General features: G+C 38.6%; 1 protein-coding gene across 8 annotated transcripts in view; it reads right to left on the minus strand.

The window, feature by feature from the left end:
- FRYL (FRY like transcription coactivator) overlaps positions 1–20,378 on the minus strand; it is a 300,849-nt gene that overhangs the window by 129,217 nt on the left and 151,254 nt on the right. For all 8 annotated transcript variants that reach the window (XM_067735911.1, XM_067735913.1, XM_067735912.1 and 5 more), the window contains one exon: positions 13,719–13,918. In XM_067735911.1, coding sequence (XP_067592012.1) covers positions 13,719–13,838 — 120 coding nt within the window. In that variant the 5' untranslated portion in view covers positions 13,839–13,918. The remainder of the gene's footprint in view (positions 1–13,718; positions 13,919–20,378) is intronic.

The following is a 20,378-nucleotide window of genomic DNA, read 5'->3' on the forward strand; positions in this document are numbered from 1 at the left end:
GATGTGTGAATAAAATGTCAATCATAAAAATAAATAAATAAATAAATAAAAAATAAAAGATGGAGGGTGCTACAGAGATTGATAAATAATAGACATGAAAAATGGTATACTAAAAACTATGGACAGTGATCATCTTGATCCAGAATGGAAGGAAGGGTCATTATTTTTATTACATAACCTTTAAAACTATTTCCACTTTTTATAATGTTATTATTTCATAAGAATATAATAGATCAATAATGAATCTAAGGTGCACAATCCTTTACACTCTAATCTGATCCTTGAGTATCTACGTATAGAGGACCAACAGCAACATGTAGCTTCCAGGGAAAGCAAAAGAATTTACTGAAAAGATTTTCGCAGCATAACAGTGATACTGAAATATTTCGATAATTTGCAGCTAAAGATGGCAATCTCTCCTAAACAATTGCTGTCCTTGTAGAGCTAAAAGTCTAATGACAGAGCAAAGAAAATATATATTATCTTAGACAGACTTTATAGGATAGGAAGTTGCAATGGAGGTGAAGATTTTAGAATGACCACTGAGAAGATGACATTTAAGTCACAATCAGAGGGAAGTGAGTAAGCTTGCCATGCAGAGTGAAGGAAAGATAATCCAGTCAGTACCTTGGAACTCCCCAAAGGCTCAGGAACTGGAGAATTTCATACTATGAAAGTGTGGGTGAAGGTGAAGTTAAAAATAAGAGGACTGGTTGAACGATGGTTTAGGAAACATTTAGACCCTCCCTCCCATTCCCTTCACCCACTCTACTTAGCAGATTGGCTGTCCCTCCAATCTACTCACAGAGAAACCGCCCTTCTTACGAAAGGGCAAAACAGAGATGTCGACCGGGGGATACTACAGTTGAAGACAACGTACCACACTGAAGACAGGGAGCTTAAGTAAAAAGGTATATACTAAATATCAAAACCCCCAGTTATCTTCTGTCTCTACATCCCCAGAATGCTAGCAGCCAAGTCTAAACCCTCCCATTTGGGCTACTGAAGGACTCCTCCAAGGGACTCTAGCTTCCAACAAAAGATCTGACATTGATGGTTCAGATGATTACACACTAAAGACCACAGTCAAAAAGGCCCCTCCATGTACACAGAGCTTCCAATCAGCTGTTTAGTGCCTCAATCATAATAAATAACATATAATATGTTATAATAAGCATGTGAGGAGAAGTGGAAACTAACAGAAAAATGCAGTTTGGAGGAAATAAGAGATCAGAAACTCTTTAAAATAAATATTTAGTATTATCAAAAAAACAGTGGACAGTGCAGAGTTGTAAAAATGCTGGGCCTAAACCAAGTACATACAGTCTAAATCAGCAGGTGATTGGTTAAAGCCCTTTTTCCTCTCTTCTTTTCTGGTCACTGGCAATCTAAAACAGTAACAGATAAGCTTGGATGTGTCTGGATCATTACCCAGGATTGGTCTACCTCTTTTTAGGAAGAAAGAAACCTAAGGTATTTGATTGCATAGTTTGCAAGCTGCAATTTTATTCAATGGTTGCCCTTCCTTGTTTTTTGTTTTTTGTTTTTGCGATACACGGGCCTCTCACTGTTGTGGCCTCTCCCGTTTGGGAGCACAGGCTCCGGACGCACAGGCTCAGCGGCCATGGCTCACGGGCCCAGCCGCTCCGCGGCATGTGGGATCTTCCCAGACCGGGGCAGGAACCCGTGTCCCCTGCATCGGCAGGTGGACTCTCGACCACTGTGCCACCAGGGAAGCCCTGCCCTTCCTTCTTGAGTCTTCCTTCTAAGATAAAAATGAAATTGTGGCTAAAGTCAAGCTCAGCTAATCTTCGAATCTTTTGCCTTCCTTAACCCCCTTTTATTGTGGCTTCTAATATGAGAATGAAAAGGCCAGTTCTCTCATTTTAGTGATTGATTAAATTCTTTTAGCAAAAGCCATTCACATTTGTGCTTCTAAGTTTTCATGTAACCTACTGTCCATCTGACCATGAGACATGCTAGCCTCCTTTTATGTATCTACTCGTGGATGCTGTTTTCTTTAAAGAGACCCCATGACAGTTTCATTCAAGATCGCAGGAGAGTCATCTTGAATGGCTGTTTATTACTGGAAAGGGTACAAAATAAATTTCAAAATAAATGAGATCACAATAAACGCATTTGAAGCTATAATAAAAACCTTGTGATAATGTTAGATTAAATGTATTTTCATTATCTAATCTTGAGGCTGGGTAAACGATACACTATCTACTCAGACTTGGACATAAATGAAACAAAGCTGGCAGAGATCTGTTTCAGACAAGAAGAAATTATGCTGGTATATAGGAGTGAGGCGGGTAAAATCTGTAAAATATGATGGGTATTTTCTCAGCCAGTGTTTGTCCCTGGAAGCTGTTGTCTACAACACTGGGGGTTTTCCTGGTGTGTCAGGAGGAGTAAGCAGGGATGCCTCTTTTCTCTTAAGTGTGATGATGGGGTAGAAACACCTATTTTCTAATGGAATCCTCACCACTACTCACCATAACTTAATAATTTCATTTTGAAGACGCGGAGATCACCTTCCTCCCCACAGATACACCAGAAATACATCTACGCGTGGAACAACTCCTACAGAGCATCTACTGAACGCTGGCAGAAGACCTCAGACCTTCCAAAAGGCAAGGAACCCCCCACGTACCTGGTTAGGGCAAAAGAAAAAAACTAAACAGAGACAAAAGGATAGGGACGGGTCCTGCACCAGCGGGAGAGAGCTGTGAAGGAGGAAAAGTGTCCACACACTAGGAAGCCCCTTCACGGGTGGAGACTTCGGGAGGCGGAGTGGGGGAGCTTGGGAGCCGCGGAGGAGAGCACAGTAACAGGGGTGCGGAGGGCAAAGTGGACAGATTCCAGCGCAGAGGATCGGGCCGACCGGCACTCACCAGCCGAGAGGCTTGTCTGCTCGCCCGCCGGGGCGGGCGGGACTGGGAGCTGAGGCTCCGGCTTTTGTCGGAGCGCCGGGAGAGGACTGAGGTTGGCGGCGTGAACACAGCCTGCAGGGCGTTAGTGCACCGCGGCTGGCCGGGAGAGAGTCCGGGGAGGGGTCTGGACCTGCCGAGGAGGCAAGAGACTTTTACGTCCCTCTTTGTTTCCTGGTGCACGAGGAGAGGGGATTAAGAACGCTGCTTGAGAGAGCTCCAGGGACGGGCGCGAGCCGCGGCTGGGAGTGCGGAGCCCAGAGACAGACATGAGACGCTAAGGCTGCTGCTGCCGCCACCAGGAGGCCTGTGTGCGAACACAGGTCACTGGCCACGCGCCCTTCCGGGGAGCCTGTGCAGCCCGCCACTGCCGGGGTCCCGGGATCCAGGGACAACTCCCCCGGGAGAACGCACGGCGCGCCTCAGGCTGCAATGTCACGCCGGCCTCTGCCGCCGCAGGCCCGCCCCACACTCCGTGACCCTCCCTACCCCCCGGCCTGAGCGAGCCAGAGCCTCCGAATCAGCGGCTCCTTTAACCCCGTCCTGTCTGAGCAAAGAACAGACGCCCTCCGGCGACCTACACGCACAGGCGGGGCCAAATCCAAAGCTGAGCCCCTGGGAACTGTGAGAACAAAGAAGAGAAAGGGAAATCTCTCCCAGCAGCCTCAGAAGCAGCGGATTAAAGCTCCACAATCAACTTGATATACCCTGCATCTGTGGAATACCTGAATAGACAACGAATCATCCCAAATTAAGGAGCCCTGTGGATGAAAGGCTCTTGGTGCTGCAGCCAGGAGTCAGTGCTGTGCCTCTGAGGTGGGAGAGCCAACTTCAGGACACTGGTCCACAAGAGGCCTCCCAGCTGCACATAATATCAAACAGCAAAAATCTCCGAGAGATCTCCATCTCAACGCCAGCACCCAGCTTCACTCAACGACCAGCAAGCTACAGTGCTGGACATCCTATGCCAAACAACTAGCAAAACAAGAACACAACCCCACCCATTAGCAGAGAGGCTGCCCAAAATCATAATAAGTCTACAGACACCCCAAAACACACCACCAGACGTAGACCTGCCCACCAGAAAGACAAGATCCAGCCTCATCCACCAGAACACAGGCACTAGTACACTCCACCAGGAAGCCTACACAACCCACTGAACCAACCTTAGCCACTGGGGACAGACACAAAAAACAACAGGAACTACGAACCTTCAGCCTGCAAAAAAGGAGACCCCAAACACAGTAAGATAAGCAAAATGAAAAGACAGAAAAACACACAGCAGATGAAGGAGCAAGATAAAAACCCACCAGACCTAACAAATGAAGAGGAAATAGGCAGTCTACCTGAAAAAGAATTCAGAATAATGATAGTAAGGTTGATCCGAAATCTTGGAGATAGAATGGACAATACAATGGACAAAATGCAAGAATCAGTTAACAAGGACCTAGAAGAACTAAAGATGAAACAAGCAACGATGAACAACACAATAAATGAAACTAAAAGTACTCTAGATGGGATCAATAGCAGAATAACTGAGGCAGAAGAACGGATAAGTGACCTGGAAGATAAAACAGTGGAAATAACTACTGCAGAGCAGAATAAAGAAAAAAGAATGAAAAGAACTGAGGACAGTCTCAGAGACCTCTGGGACAACATTAAACGCACCAACATTCGAATTATAGGGGTTCCAGAAGAAGAAGAGAAAAAGAAAGGGACTGAGAAAATATTTGAAGAGATTATAGTTGAAAACTTCCCTAATATGGGAAAGGAAATAGTTAATCAAGTCCAGGAAGCACAGAGTCCCATACAGGATAAATCCAAGGAGAAATACGCCAAGACACATATTAATCAAACTGTCAAAAATTAAATACAAAGAAAACATATTAAAAGCAGCAAGGGAAAAACAACAAATAACACACAAGGGAATCCCCATAAGGTTAACAGCTGATCTTTCAGCAGAAACTCTGCAAGCCAGAAGGGACTGGCAGGACATATTGAAAGTGCTGAAGGAGAAAAACCTGCAACCAAGATTACTCTACCCAGCAAGGATCTCATTCAGATTTGATGGAGAAATTAAAACCTTTAGAGACAAGCAAAAGCTGAGAGAGTTCAGCACCACCAAACCAGCTCTACAACAACTGCTAAAGGAACTTCTCTAGGCAAGAAACACAAAAGAAGGAAAAGACCTACAATAACGAACCCAAAACAATTAAGAAAATGGCAATGGGAACACACATATCGATAATTACCTTAAATGTAAATGGACTAAATGCTCCCACCAAAAGACACAGATTGGCTGAATGGATACAAAAACAAGACCCATATATTTGCTGTCTACAAGAGACTCACTTCAGACCTAGAGACACATACAGACTGAAAGTAAGGGGATGGAAAAAGGTATTTCATGCAAATGGAAACCAAAAGAAAGCTGGAGTAGCAATTCTCATATCGGACAAAATAGACTTTAAAATAAAGACTATTAGAAGAGACGAAGAAGGACAGTACATAATGATCAAGGGATCGATCCAAGAGGAAGATATAACAATTGTAAATATTTATGCACCCAACATAGGTGCACCTCAATACATAAGGCAAATACTGACAACCATAAAAGGGGAAACCTACAGTAACACATTCATAGTAGGGGACTTTAACACCCCACTTTCACCAATGGACAGATCATCCAAAATGAAAATAAATAAGGAAACACAAGCTTTAAATGATACATTAAACGAGATGGAGTTAATTGCTATTTATAGGACATTCCATCCAAAAACAACAGAATACACATTTTTCTCAAGTGCTCATGGAACATTCTCCAGGATAGATCATATCTTGGGTCACAAATCAAGCCTTGGTAAATTTAAGAAAATTGAAATTGTATCAAGTATCATTTCCAACCACAACGCTATGAGACTCGATATCAATTACAGGAGAAGATCTGTAAAAAATACAAACACATGGAGGCTAAACAATACACTACTTAATAACGAAGTGATCACTGAAGAAATCAAAGAGGAAATCAAAAAATACCTAGAAACAAATGACAATGGAGACACGACGACTCAAAATCTATGGGATGCAGCAAAAGCAGTTCTAAGAGGGAAGTTTATAGCAATACAATCTTACCTTAAGAAACAGGAAACATCTCGAATAAACAACCTAACCTTGCACCTAAAGCAATTAGAGAAAGAAGAACAAAAAAACCCCAAAGTTAGCAGGAGGAAAGAAATCATAAAAATCAGATCAGAAATAAATGAAAAAGAAATGAAGGAAACGATAGCAAAGATCAATAAAACTAAAAGCTGGTTCTTTGAAAGGATAAACAAAATTGATAAACCATTAGCCAGACTCATCAAGAAAAAAAGGGAGAAGACTCAAATCAATAGATTTAGAAATGAAAAAGGAGAAGTAACAACTGACACTGCAGAAATACAAAAGATCATGAGAGATTACTACAAGCAACTCTATGCCAATAAAATGGACAACCTGGAAGAAATGGACAAATTCTTAGAAAGGCACAACCTGCCAAGACTGAATCAGGAAGAAATAGAAAATATGAACAGACCAATCACAAGCACTGAAATTGAAACTGTGATTAAAAATCTTCCAACAAGCAAAAGCCCAGGACCAGATGGCTTCACAGGCGAATTCTATCAAACATTTAGAGAAGAGCTATCACCTATCCTTCTCAGACTCTTCCAAAATATAGCAGAGGGAGGAACACTCCCCAACTCATTCTACGAGGCCACCATCACCCTGATACCAAAACCAGACAAGGATGTCACAAAGAAAGAAAACTACAGGCCAATATCACTGATGAACATAGATGCAAAGATCCTCAACAAAATACTAGCAAACAGAATCCAACAGCACATTAAACGGATCATACACCATAATCAAGTGGGGTTTATTCCAGGAATGCAAGGATTCTTCAATATACGCAAATCAATCAACGTGATACACCATATTAACAAATTGAAGGAGAAAAACCATATGATCATCTCAATAGATGCAGAGAAAGCTTTTGACAAAATTCAACACCAATTTATGATAAAAACCCTGCAGAAAGTAGGCACAGAGGGAACTTTCCTCAACATAATAAAGGCCATATATGACAAACCCACAGCCAACATCGTCCTCAATGGTGAAAAACTGAAAGCATTTCCACTAAGATCAGGAACAAGACAAGGTTGCCCACTCTCACCACTCTTATTCAACATAGTTTTGGAAGTTTTAGCCACAGCAATCAGAGAAGAAAAGGAAATAAAAGGAATCCAAATCAGAAAAGAAGAAGTAAAGCTGTCACTGTTTGCAGATGACATGATACTATACATAGAGAATCCTAAAGATGCTACCAGAAAACTACTAGAGCTAATCAATGAATTTGGTAAAGTAGCAGGATACAAAATTAATGCACAGAAATCTCTGGCATTCCTATACACTAAGGATGAAAAATCTGAAAGTGAAATCAAGAAAACACTCCCATTTACCATTGCAACAAAAAGAATAAAATACCTAGGAATAAACCTACCTAAGGAGACAAAAGACCTGTATGCAGAAAATTATAAGACACTGATGAAAGAAATTAAAGATGATACAAATAGATGGAGAGATATAACATGTTCTTGGATTGGAAGAATCAACATTGTGAAAATGACTCTACTACCCAAAGCAATCTACAGATTCAATGCAATCCCTATCAAACTACCACTGGCATTTTTCACAGAACTAGAACAAAAAATTTCACAATTTGTATGGAAACACAAAAGACCCCGAATAGCCAAAGCAATCTTGAGAACGAAAAATGGAGCTGGAGGAATCAGGCTTCCTGACTTCAGACTATACTACAAAGCTACAGTAATCAAGACAGTATGGTACTGGCACAAAAACAGAAATACAGATCAATGGAACAGGATAGAAAGCCCAGAGATAAACCCATGCACATATGGTCACCTTATCTTTGACAAAGGAGGCAGGAATGTACAGTGGAGAAAGGACAGCCTATTCAATAAGTGGTGCTGGGAAAACTGGACAGCTACATGTAAAAGTATGAGATTAGATCACTCCCTAACACCATACACAAAAATAAGCTCAAAATGGATTAAAGACCTAAATGTAAGGCCAGAAACTATCAAACTCTTAGAGGAAAACATAGGCAGAACACTCTATGACATAAATCACAGCAAGGTCCTTTTTGACCCACCTCCTAGAGAAATGGAAATAAAAACAAAAGTAAACAAATGGGACCTAATGAAACTTAAAAGCTTTTGCGCAGCAAAGGAAACCATAAAGAAGACCAAAAGATAACCCTCAGAATGGGAGAAAATATTTGCAAATGAAGCAACTGACAAAGGATTAATCTCCAAAATTTATAAGCAGCTCATGCAGCTTAATAACAAAAAAACAAACAACCCAATCCAAAAATGGGCAGAAGACCTAAATAGACATTTCTCCAAAGGAGATATACAGAGTGCCAACAAACACATGAAAGAATGCTCAACATCACTAATCATTAGAGAAATGCAAATCAAAACTACAATGAGATATTATCTCACACCAGTCAGAATGGCCATCATCAAAAAATCTAGAAACAATAAATGCTGGAGAGGGTGTGGAGAAAAGGGAACACTCTTGCACTGTTGATGGGAATGTAAATTGATACAGCCACTGTGGAGAACAGTATGGAGGTTCCTTAAAAAGCTACAAATAGAACTACCATATGACCCAGCAATCCCACTACTGGGCATATACCCTGAGAAAACCATAATTCAAAAAGAGTCATGTACCAAAATGTTCATTGCAGCTCTATTTACAATAGCCCAGAGATGGAAACAACTTAAGTGTCCATCATCGGATGAATGGATAAAGAAGATGTGGCACATATATACAATGGAATATTACTCAGCCATAAAAAGAGACGAAATTGAGCTATTTGTAATGAGGTGGATAGACCTAGAGTCTGTCATACAGAGTGAAGTAAGTCAGAAAGAGAGAGACAAATACCGTATGCTAACACATATATATGGAATTTAAGAAAAAAAAATGTCATGAAAAACCTAGGGGTGAAACAGGAATAAAGACACAGACTTACTAGAGAATGGACTTGAGGCTATGGGGAGGGGGAAGGGTAAACGGTGACAAAGCGATAAAGAGGCATGGACATATATACACTACCAAACGTAAGGTAGATAGCTAGTGGGAAGCAGCCACATAGCACAGGGAGATCAGCTCGGTGCTTTGTGACCGCCTGGAGGGGTGGGATAGGGAGGGTGGGAGGGAGGGAGACGCAAGCGGGAAGAGATATGGGAATATATGTATATATATAACTGATTCATTTTGTTGTGAAGCTGAAACTAACATACCATTGTAAAGCAATTATACTCCAATAAAGATGTTAAAAAAAAAAAAGAGGACAGAAAAAATAATAATAATAATTTCATTTTCAATTACACAGCAGATGTTTCTGAAATTAACTGGTAAATGAATGAATAAAATATAGTCAACATCAGACTATTCTGAAAGAACTATCAGAAGCTCTGGCTAACACAATGATACTATGCTTTGTTAGAAGAAAAAGGGCACAGGCCACAGCAATGTTCTTAAGGCTACATTCAATTTAAAAAACAAACTTTTACTAAGCACCTACCACCAAGGGCAGTGCTGCAGGTACAGAGGAAAAAGAGACCTGGTTCCTGATATCAAGTAGCTCACATCAGAAAAGATAAACATGTAAGCAATTAACCATAATATGACAATGTCAGAATCGAGGAGTATGAACAAATTATTATGGTAAAACAAAGATTCATTTAGTTTGGGGAAGGATTACTATGTTAGAGGGAAGATGTGGGAAGTTGGAAGAATGAGTAGAGGTTTAAAAACAGAGGAATTAAAAGCATTTTAAGACTTCCCTGGTGGCGCAGTGGTTAAGAATCCGCCTGCCAATGCAGGAGATACGGGTTCGAGCCATGGTCCGGGAAGATCCCACATGCCGCGGAGCAACTAAGCCCATGTGCCTCGATTACTGAGCCTGTGCTCTAGAGCCCACGGGCCACAACTACTGAAGCCCGCACACCTACAGCCCGTGCTCCGCAACAAGAGAAGCCACTGCAATGAGAAGCCCGCGCACCACAAAGAAGAGTAGCCCCCGCTCACCACACTAGAGAAAGCCCACGTGCAAAAACGAAGACCCAACGCAGCCAAAAATAAATAAATAAACGACATAAAAATAAAATGACACTTTGAACAAAAAAGCATTTTAGATTGAGAGAAAAATAAAAAATACATCAGAACAACAGAATATATAGAGGATTTTTTTTTTTTTTTTTTTTTTTTTTTTTTTGCGGTACGCGGGCCTCCCACTGTTGTGGCCTCTCCCGTTGCGGAGCACAGGCTCCTGACGTGCAGGCTCAGCGGCCATGGCTCACGGGCCCAGCCGCTCCGCGGCATGCGGGATCTTCCCGGACCAGGGCACGAACCCGCGTCCCCTGCATCGGCAGGCGGACTCTCAACCACTGCGCCACCAGGGAAGCCCCAGAGGATACTTTTAAGTGTCACAGCATACATCAGGATAGGAGAATCATGAGACATTACACAAACTGTAACGAGACTGTGAAGAGGCTGAAATGACTCACCAAGAACTTCAATTTAATCCACAGCAATGAAAAGGAAGCAAGATTTCTAAAGCAGAAAGGCAATAATATTTGTATTTTAGATGAGGAAAAGTCTGGTGAGAACAAGGAAAATGGGAAGGAAGTGAACCACTTCTTGACTGCGTAGAAGGCTAATGCAATGGCCTAATATGACAGAACTTGGCCCTGAGCTAGGACAGTAACAATGGCATTGGGAGAAAAAGGAAGGAGAAAGATGGAAAATCACCATATTATAGACTCATTCAAATTAGGAAGTTTCACTCGTATTTTAACTGTTTTACTCTGAAGACTTTCACATTTCAAAATTAAAATTCCTTTAAGAATATAAAATATTTTAGAGCTCTTAGGACCATAGCACATGGTGCTGTTTAAAAATATTTTATAAAATAGGTAAGTTTTAAATATGTGCTGTGTAAGTTGCAAATTGCTGAAGCCAGCTGATTGCTGAGGGTTCATTATACTATAATCTCTACTTTTATCTAAGTTTAAAAATTTTAATAAACATTTTTTCAGGCTTATTGAGATATAAGTAATAAATAAAAGTGTAATATATTTAAAGTATACAATGCGATATATACATATATACTGTGAAAGGATTCCCACCTTCAAGTTAATTAAAACATCTATCACCTCACATATTCACTTTTTCCTTTCTTTCTTTCTTTTTTTTTTTTTTTTTTTGGTGAGAACACTTAAGTTCTACTTTCTTGGCAAATTTCAGTTATACAATATAGTATTATCAACCATAGTCACCAGGCTCCATAAACTTTTTCTAATGCATTTTTTAAAAAATGGTTCCCTTTCTGACTGTACGTTATTTAAGTAGGTTAGTGTAGCGATCTATCATGTAATTCATAGACCATGGATGAAGAAAATAACATTTTATAGAGTAAGTAGATTTCTAATCAAGTCTTATAATCATTAATTCATATCTATAGACTCTTGTAATCCTAATTTCTAAAACAGAATTTTATATTTTATACATGCTGTAAAATATATATACATTGGTATAAAAACATTAATTTGATATGCAGAAAGTAATCGTGGAATGACTTAAATTGAATATAGTGAGATGCAGAGCTTTAAAATATACATTTTGGTTAATGATCTTTTACCTATTATTATTTATTAAACCTCAAATACATTATTTCATAGATGCTTTCTTCAGAGTAGTTTCCTCTATTTAATGATCAGAAAGAAACTCGAGGCATGCATGTACCCACACACATACCATCATATTATGAGTAATGTTAAGTCCTACTTCACTAAGAAAATTAAGAACCTATGATACTTCCTCAACTTCCCTTCCTTCTTAGGTCATCATTATTCTCTTTTCCGTTCCTTTCCTCCCTTCCTTCTGAGGAAGGACAGCAGATTGAGTTAAGCCTAACTCTTCACTCTGCTGCTTATTGGCTTTGGGCTTCAGACAAGTAACAAACCCTCTGAGTCTCAAAGTGGCAGTGAAGACCTATCGCTAATCCAGTTGTCTAAGGAATAAATAAATTTTAGCTATTACATCCTCTACCTCCATCTTCATTATCATCACCGTACTTCTAACCTACCAGCGTGATCTTGATACATCCCATATCCATTCCCTTCAAACCCAAAGAGTTGCTTCCTAAAGTTATATCATCCTGCTAAAACTGTTCTCAGGCTGTTTAATTTCCAAGTCCAATACACTCTTCCTCAGTGTTCACTGTGTTCTGCCTCTCTATATTATTTGACAATAATAATGCTATTCTATACTCTCTTCCCTTGATATTATCATGTGCTCTTTTAGCTTTATCACCCTCATGTAGATGATGCCAAAATCTATATTTCTTGTGAGTTCCCAAAAGGAATCTCCAGCTACCAATCAAATAGTTCCACATGGTTTAGATCGCTAGTAGCTCAAGCTTAACATACACAAAGGAAAAATTATCTTAATCACCTTTACTACCCCAATAACATTCCTGTTTTCTTTACCTAAGTAAATACACTACCATCTTTTCTAACACTTCAAAAATCTTTAACCCTTCACTCTCACTCGAAACACCTACTCCTAATTATGTGCCAAGTTCTACTGATTCTGCTTCTGTTGTTTATCTCACTTTTTTCTGCAACCACTTCTCCACTGTTAATGCCCTAGTTCCCTAGCTCTTTTCATTCCAGCCTGAATTATATACAATAACTAGACAGTCTTTGCCTTTCATCTGTTCTCCCTCTTACTGCCCAACCACTGTATTATCTATCATAATAGCCACCACAATTCGTTAGAATCCAACCCAGACATTTGTTTTTGGTCTTTTTCTTCCTTCGTCACCATAAGCTCGACTCACACAGAGCTCCTCACATTCTTTAAGTATCCTCGTGTACTGTAAGTTCAAAGCTGTTTACGTGTTCATTATAAGTCTGGCTACTGTCACATCATTAACTCACAGAATGTTTTAGGTTTTCTCTTATGTTTTATCTGTCTCAACAATTCCCATTGGTGAAATCCATTTTTGTTCTTTGGTGACCTGCAGTAACTTATCAAAGTGGGTTCTAGAGTCATTACAGCTTTTTAGATCATCACTTTACTACTGGCCTACCCCTTAATTTTTTGTGAAGACTTTATTTTTGAGAGCAGTTTTAGGTTCACAGCGAAACTGAGTGGAAAGATAGACTTCCCATATTCCCCTGTGCCCTTACACGCGTAGCCCCCGCCATTATCAACATTCCACGCCAGAGGGGTGCATTTGTTATAACAGATGAACCTACACTGACACAGCCTAATCATCCAAAGTCTACAGATTGCACTACAGTTCACAACGGGTGTTGCATATTCTATGGGTTTGGACAAATGTATAATGACATGTATCCACCATTATAATATCATACAGAATATATTCATTGTCCTAAAAATCCTCTGTGTCTGCCTATTCATCCCACCCCTACCCCTGCCCAACCCCTGGCAACCACTGATCTTTTACTGTCTCCACAGCTTTGCCTTTTCTAGAATGTCATACAGTTGGAATTATACAGTACGTACCCTTTTCAGATTGGCTTCCTTTAATATTTTTTCAAGTATATTATTTTCTTTGGAAAATTTGTAATATAATGGTTAATGCAAGTCAAGAAAATATTGGATTTATAGGTCAGCTCTACTCACCAAGGGTTCAGCCATTACAACTTCAATTTTCTTTTCAGCTTGAACAGCAAATTCTGCAAAGAGGCTCTTGATGACATATTCACCAGGCTTGACATCCGGGTCAATCGTAATGCTTGACATGATGATATTCTTTTTCCCCAAAGTGGAATGAAAGTTGGAAGAAATGCAGTACTTATTCACTTTGCTGACTTGTGCTGAAGCTGAAAATAAAAGAAACAAAAGAACTCTACTTTAATAATCAACTCAATTAGGCCAACCATAACCACCCTATTTAATATGTATCCTCCCCCTAAATCCCATCCAGATCTCCCAATCTGTATTACCAGACTCTATTTTTGTCTATTACACTTGTCACCTTCTAACATACTGCCCAACATAACTATAATTTAGTTATATATTATGTTTACTATGTACTCTTTTTCTCCCTACCCTACTGTTGTAAATGCTATTAGAACAAAGATCCTCTTCTGTCTTTTTTGTTCACTGATGAATCCCAGGAGCCTAGAACAGTGCCTGGTATATATACTAGGTATACAATAAATATGTATTGAATGAACAAATGAATTCTAAACAAAGTTATGTGCAATGAAGGAAATAAAACATGACTCATAGGACTTTTCTTTGAATCATTCAAAGGAGAGATAGGGATGATATCAACCGTGCCTGGCAAACAGGGCTTCGCATCAAGTGTGGCACAAAGAGAGCACACACCACTGCTTGCCGTTTATCTTCACCTGTTCTGTTCCTTTGACTACCTGGGCAGTCTACCTGGCTTTTATCTACAGTTTATCCAGTCACCTCGATCTTCCAGGCTGTTGTATATTATAGACCCTCCCATTCTCTAACCTCAGCTTGTGACATCCCTTTGGCCTGGAATATTCACAGAGAACCTCCAAGAATGTACTCCTCTCCCTCAGGCTGATCTCTAGATACTACCCTTTCAATATGCTGTCCTATAAATAACTCCCTCCTTGAAACAGGAAGCAAAGACTGAATTCAAAGACTGAATTTCTGCTTATGTGTATGTGTGTATATAACCACAGGACAATAAATTTAATCTAAATAAACACACTCCCAACTTATAAGGAATTGTTCCGTCAACTTAAAAAAAAAAAGAAAACCCTACTCTACCAAACATAGTATGTGTCAAGATATCTAAAGGTGACTGTGATAACACCCAAAGAAAATTCTAGAAAGCAATATAAAGTCAGGTTATGGCAGTCACTTCAGAAAAAATAATTTGCAAATTTAAGAAAAATAAATATTTTTGAAAGACTGAACTTCCGGGAGTTCCCTGGCAGTCTGGTGGTTAGGACTCCACACTTTCACAGCTAAGGGCCCGGGTTCAATCCCTGGTCGGGGAGCTAAGACCCCACAAGCTGTGCGGTGCAGCCAGGGGGAAAAAAAAAGACTGAACTTCCAAATACCAAAGAATGGCTTACTTTCATGTCCTATTCATTATCTTCATTTACTTACTTATTTATATAGAACAGAATATTTTCCACCAAGGTTAAGATTAGAAGTTAGTCATACATGATGCTTAAATATTTAAAATAATAATCTAAAGAATGTTATAAACTGTTAATATTGCATCTAAAATAAATATCTTTGTATCACATAAAATTAAAATATAATATGTAATGTATTCTAGAACTAAAATTATATAATAACAATTCAAAACAAAAATTCACAGTCCTTTGAACACAGTGCACACTATTTATTTTAAACAATGACTTGTTTGTTTACTCTGTTTCATGATCCAACACTGTGTATTATAAAGGAGAGAATGTGTTAACAAACGTCATTGTGGGGAAAGGAGATCTTAAATTTTAAAAATTTATTCTGAGTCATTAAGAATATTCTATATTTTATATCCACACATGTTGAATAACTCTTGGGAATCATAAAATAGTGGAAAAGCCTACCCAGATAGTTTCTAGAATTTTAATTTACATTTTAGAAATAAAAATGAGGATGAAACACTTTTAAGATTTTGACTTATGGCAGCAGATACAAAATATATATTTTAATTAAGATTCATAAGATAAGACAGTTACAAAGTTTCTTTGGCTTTAACTTTACAATAAACGTTTTAAACAAGAAGCTATGATAGTCTTTGGCACTTGCATTCTAGACTCTGATGAAGTATAATCTTAATAACATTGTAACCTTTAAAGTCTCCTCAAAAAGAAAAAACTTTAGTTAAAATGACCTCTCAAAAACTCACCCTTACTGTCTTCTACTTCCTAAAAAATCATAAACATAAATTAAGCATAAACAAATATTCCTACATATCATAATTGCATATTTTAAGAAATTTGCCAATACAGCCAAAAGTTTTAGGGAAACCAGTATTTATCTTCCAGATAAAGGTTTATCTTCCAAAGACCTGCAGTATCTTCCAAAATAAAAATACTTCAATTTTTTAAAAAATCAAATTTTAATGAAAATTACTTATTAAGAGTTAATCACTTTTACCTCCATCCACAAAGCTCTAATGAAATCAGTTAGAAAAAGACCCATACCCCCAAACTGAAAACTGGACAAAGGACATGAAGAAACAAGCTACAAAAGATATAACAGAAGAAGCCAGTAACCATGAAAATAATATTTAAACTCACTAATATTTTAAAAATAAATAAAAATTAAATAATACTTTTCATTTATCAAAGTGGTTTCCCCAAATTGTGTATTTCATTATAATGTTCAGCTTTGGTGAAGATATGTGATTTTTTCTCATATTCTGCTAAGAGTTAAGAAAAAGGGATGGTCACTCTAAGCAGGGTAAGAATGCTAGTTTACACATAACTAGATTAACCTGATGTCACCAGACTGCTTGACTTAAATATTTTATGAGGTTAAACAATCCTATTTCTCTACATGCTATTAAAATTTTTTGAAATTTTATATAAGCCTATGGGAGAATAAAGACATAAATGTTAGAGTGTAACTCTTAACACAATTCAGGCATTGAATTACAAGTTGTAAAAACCCAATGTCAGATTAAACATCCTTGGAATATAAATCTATAAAACTCTGATAATAATAAGAATATAGTAAGACCTGAATAATTAACATATAAAATTAAGATAAAATATAAAAATTAACCTAGCATGTATACTCTTTCTCTTAGATAAGGTGCAAATAAAACATAAATACAGTATTTTTAGACAGCTAACTCTCTATATAGCACTGTTCTTAGCATGTTTCATTTAAAAATTACCTTTTTCATGCTCATAAGACTCCTATACCTTTATAAGATAAACTGAACTTCAATGAAGGAGAACAGACAAGGGAGAAGAGACACAAAAACCCTAAGCTGATACATGTTTGGTTTCATTACTTTACAGCAGCGGTTCTCAGTGTTTTCTAGCTCTATTATATTCTTATGCACAACACTAAACAGTAACATCCCCCAAAATGCACAGTGACTCAGTGACTGAGGTGTTTTAGATAAGGATGAGTAGGGGAGGGTGGATGTAGTTTTAAAAAGACCCCAGTGGAGTCTATGAAAGCTGCCTGCAGTACCCTCACCCCCAAAAACAGGTCTTTAGGGATAAAAAATTACTACTTTGTGGTCATAATCTTATATATACATGCATATTACACACATATTTACAAAGAGATTTATATAAATACAGAAAAGTAACAAAATACCACACAATTGCTTACTTATTATAATTATTTACTTATATTGGTTAGTAGTAAACATGTTGATGACAACCTAAGAAAAGGTATAAGGTAAAGGGTCTTTGAACAAGACCAAAAGTCAAAAATATCTCTTATTTTAAAAGGCAAAAGCAAAATTCTTAGTTTAAAAAGCAAGCCTATCCCAGCAAGTTATTTTGTGGCTATCAACAAACCGATTCTGAAGTTTATATAAAGAGGCAAATGACCCAGAATAGCCAACACAATATTGAAGAACAAGAAAGTTGGAGGACTGACACTACCCGACTTCAGAACTTACTTTAATGCTACAGTAAACAAGATAGTATGGTACTAGTGAAAGAATACATAAATAGATCAGTGGAATAGAATAGAGATCCCAGGAACAGACTCACAAAGACAGAGTCAAGTGAAACTAATCTTTGACAAAGAAGCAAAGGCTATCAATGGAAAAAGACTTTTCAACAAATGGTGTTGGAATGACTGGACATCCACATGCCCCCACCCCAAAAATCTAGACACAGAACCTACATCTTTTACAAAAACTAACTCGAAATGGATCATAGGTCATAGATCGAAATGTAAAATGCAAAACTATAAAATTCCCAGACTATAAGAAGGAGAAAATCTAACAGTTCTTGGGTTTAGCTATGACTTTATTAGATACAACACTAAAAGCACAACCCATGGAAGAAAAATTGATAAACTGAGCTGTATTAAAATTACTAACTTCAGCTCTGCAAAAGATACTGTTAAGAGAATGAAAAGACACAGACTGGGAGAAAACCTTTGCAAAACACATATCCGGTAAACTGTTATCCAAACTATATAACAATTCTTAAAATGCACTTAGAAGATAAACAATCCAATTAAAAAATGGGCAAAACATCTGAATAGACCCCTCACCAAAGAAGACATACAGATGACAAGTAAGCATATGAAAAGATGCTCCACATCATACGTCTTCAGAGAAATGCAAATTAAGACAACAATGAGATACCACTGTGGATGGAAAATGTCACCTGCCATATCAGTAAACAAAGGGTGCTGCCAACGTCAAGCCATTAGCCACTGCAGCCCCCCCAACAAGCACTCTGAGGGGATTCAGGATGGAGAAAAACAGGATACTGGCCCTAGATAGTTAAGGTGCATATCAAAGGAATGATTTCAATGAGCCCAGACTCTTGCATCTTTCTATGTGCTAATGGATTTAGCACACAGGAAAGTGCTAAATTCACTAACATGAGATGTCTGGGTTTTTTTAATTAACAGTAATCTTTTGATGTTCCAACGACCTGGTTTTTTGTTGCAAAAACTCCTATGTATCCTAGCTCCTCCCTTACCTCTCAGGACCAGTCCCTCAGAGCTATCTTAGAGGCTGCGTCCTAGGCCGAAGTCCTCAGCACACACAATTCTCAACTTTTAGGTTGTGCTTTTTTTTTTTTTTTTTTTCAGTTAACACCACTACACAACTATTAAAATGATCAAAATCTATAACATTGACAAAAACAAATGCTGGTGAGGATGTGAAACAACAGGAACTCTCAGTCACCACTGGTGAAAATGTAAAAGGGAAGGCAGTTTGAAGGTTTCTTACAAAACTAAATATATTCTTACCACACAACACAGCAACTGTGCTCTTTGGTATTTCCCCAAAGGAGTTGAAAACATATACACACAAAAACCTGCACACGGATGTTTTTAGCAGCTTTATTCATAATTGCCAAAACTTAGAACCAATCAAGATGTCCTTCAGTAGGTGAATGGATAAACAAACTGGTACATCGGACAATGTAGTATTATTCAGTGCTAAAACGAAATGAATTATATAGCCATGAAAAGACTTGGAGGAAACTTAAATGCATGTTACTAAGTAGAATAAGCCAATCTGAAAAGGCTACATATTGTGTGATTCCAACTATTTGACATTCCAGAAAAGGCAAAACTATGAAGACAATAAAAAGATGAGTGACTGCCAGGGGTTGGAGGGAGGGAAGGATACATAGGTGGAACACAGAGGATTTTTTCTTTTTTTTTTTTTTTTTTGCGATACGCGGGCCTCTCACTGTTGTGGCCCCTCCCGTTGCGGAGCGCAGGCTCCGGACGCGCAGGCTCAGCAGCCATGGCTCACGGGCCCAGCTGCTCCGCGGCATGTGGGATCCTCCCGGACCGGGGCACGAACCCGCGTCCCCTGCAACGGCAGGCGGACTCTCAACCACTGCGCCACCAGGGAAGCCCAACACAGAGGATTTTTAGGGGCACAGTACTATTCTGTATGACGCTGCAATGATGGATGCATGCCATTATACATTTGTCAAGACCCATAGAATGCACCACACCAAGACTGATATTGTAAACTATGGACTTTGGGTGATTATGATATGTCTATGTAGGTTCATCAATTGTAACAAATGTATCACATTAACGTAAAATATCAATAGTAGGGGAAATGGGCAGGGCTGGGAGGGGTGGGTAGCAGAAGCGGGTACATGGGAACTCTCTGTACTTTCTGTTCAAATTTCTGTAAACTTGAAATTGCTCTTCACAAAAAAAAAGAGTCTAATATTTTTTTAAAAAAGAAAGAAAAGCCTACTCTATTCCTGTCAGCCAGAACCAAAGGTGCCTGAGAAGAGTCACAATAAACAGCAGACCAGGCCAAAGCTTAAAACAATAATGTACTTGGACCAAGAGAAGAAAACAGTTTACTAAGTCAATTACAATAAAATGTCAAAAACACAAATCAGGTTATATGGTAGACAAATTGAAAGCAGAAACAAAGATAGCAAAATCAGATTAGGGAATGAAAGAAAACTTCAACTTCTGGGGAGGCCAGGTGGATTGGTGTATCTTTCAACCAACCATCCAAAGCAAAACTGTACATTTGAAAGCAACTGTTTCTGAAGAGAAGAAAAGAAAAGTAATGTGCACGCTGTACATGTTGAGAGGTACAATATGAAAGCATTGTTTGATGGGTTCAGCGCACAAACACAATTT

This window comes from Pseudorca crassidens, chromosome 4 (assembly GCF_039906515.1).
Source record: "Pseudorca crassidens isolate mPseCra1 chromosome 4, mPseCra1.hap1, whole genome shotgun sequence".
Classification (NCBI taxonomy): Eukaryota; Metazoa; Chordata; class Mammalia; order Artiodactyla; family Delphinidae; genus Pseudorca; species Pseudorca crassidens.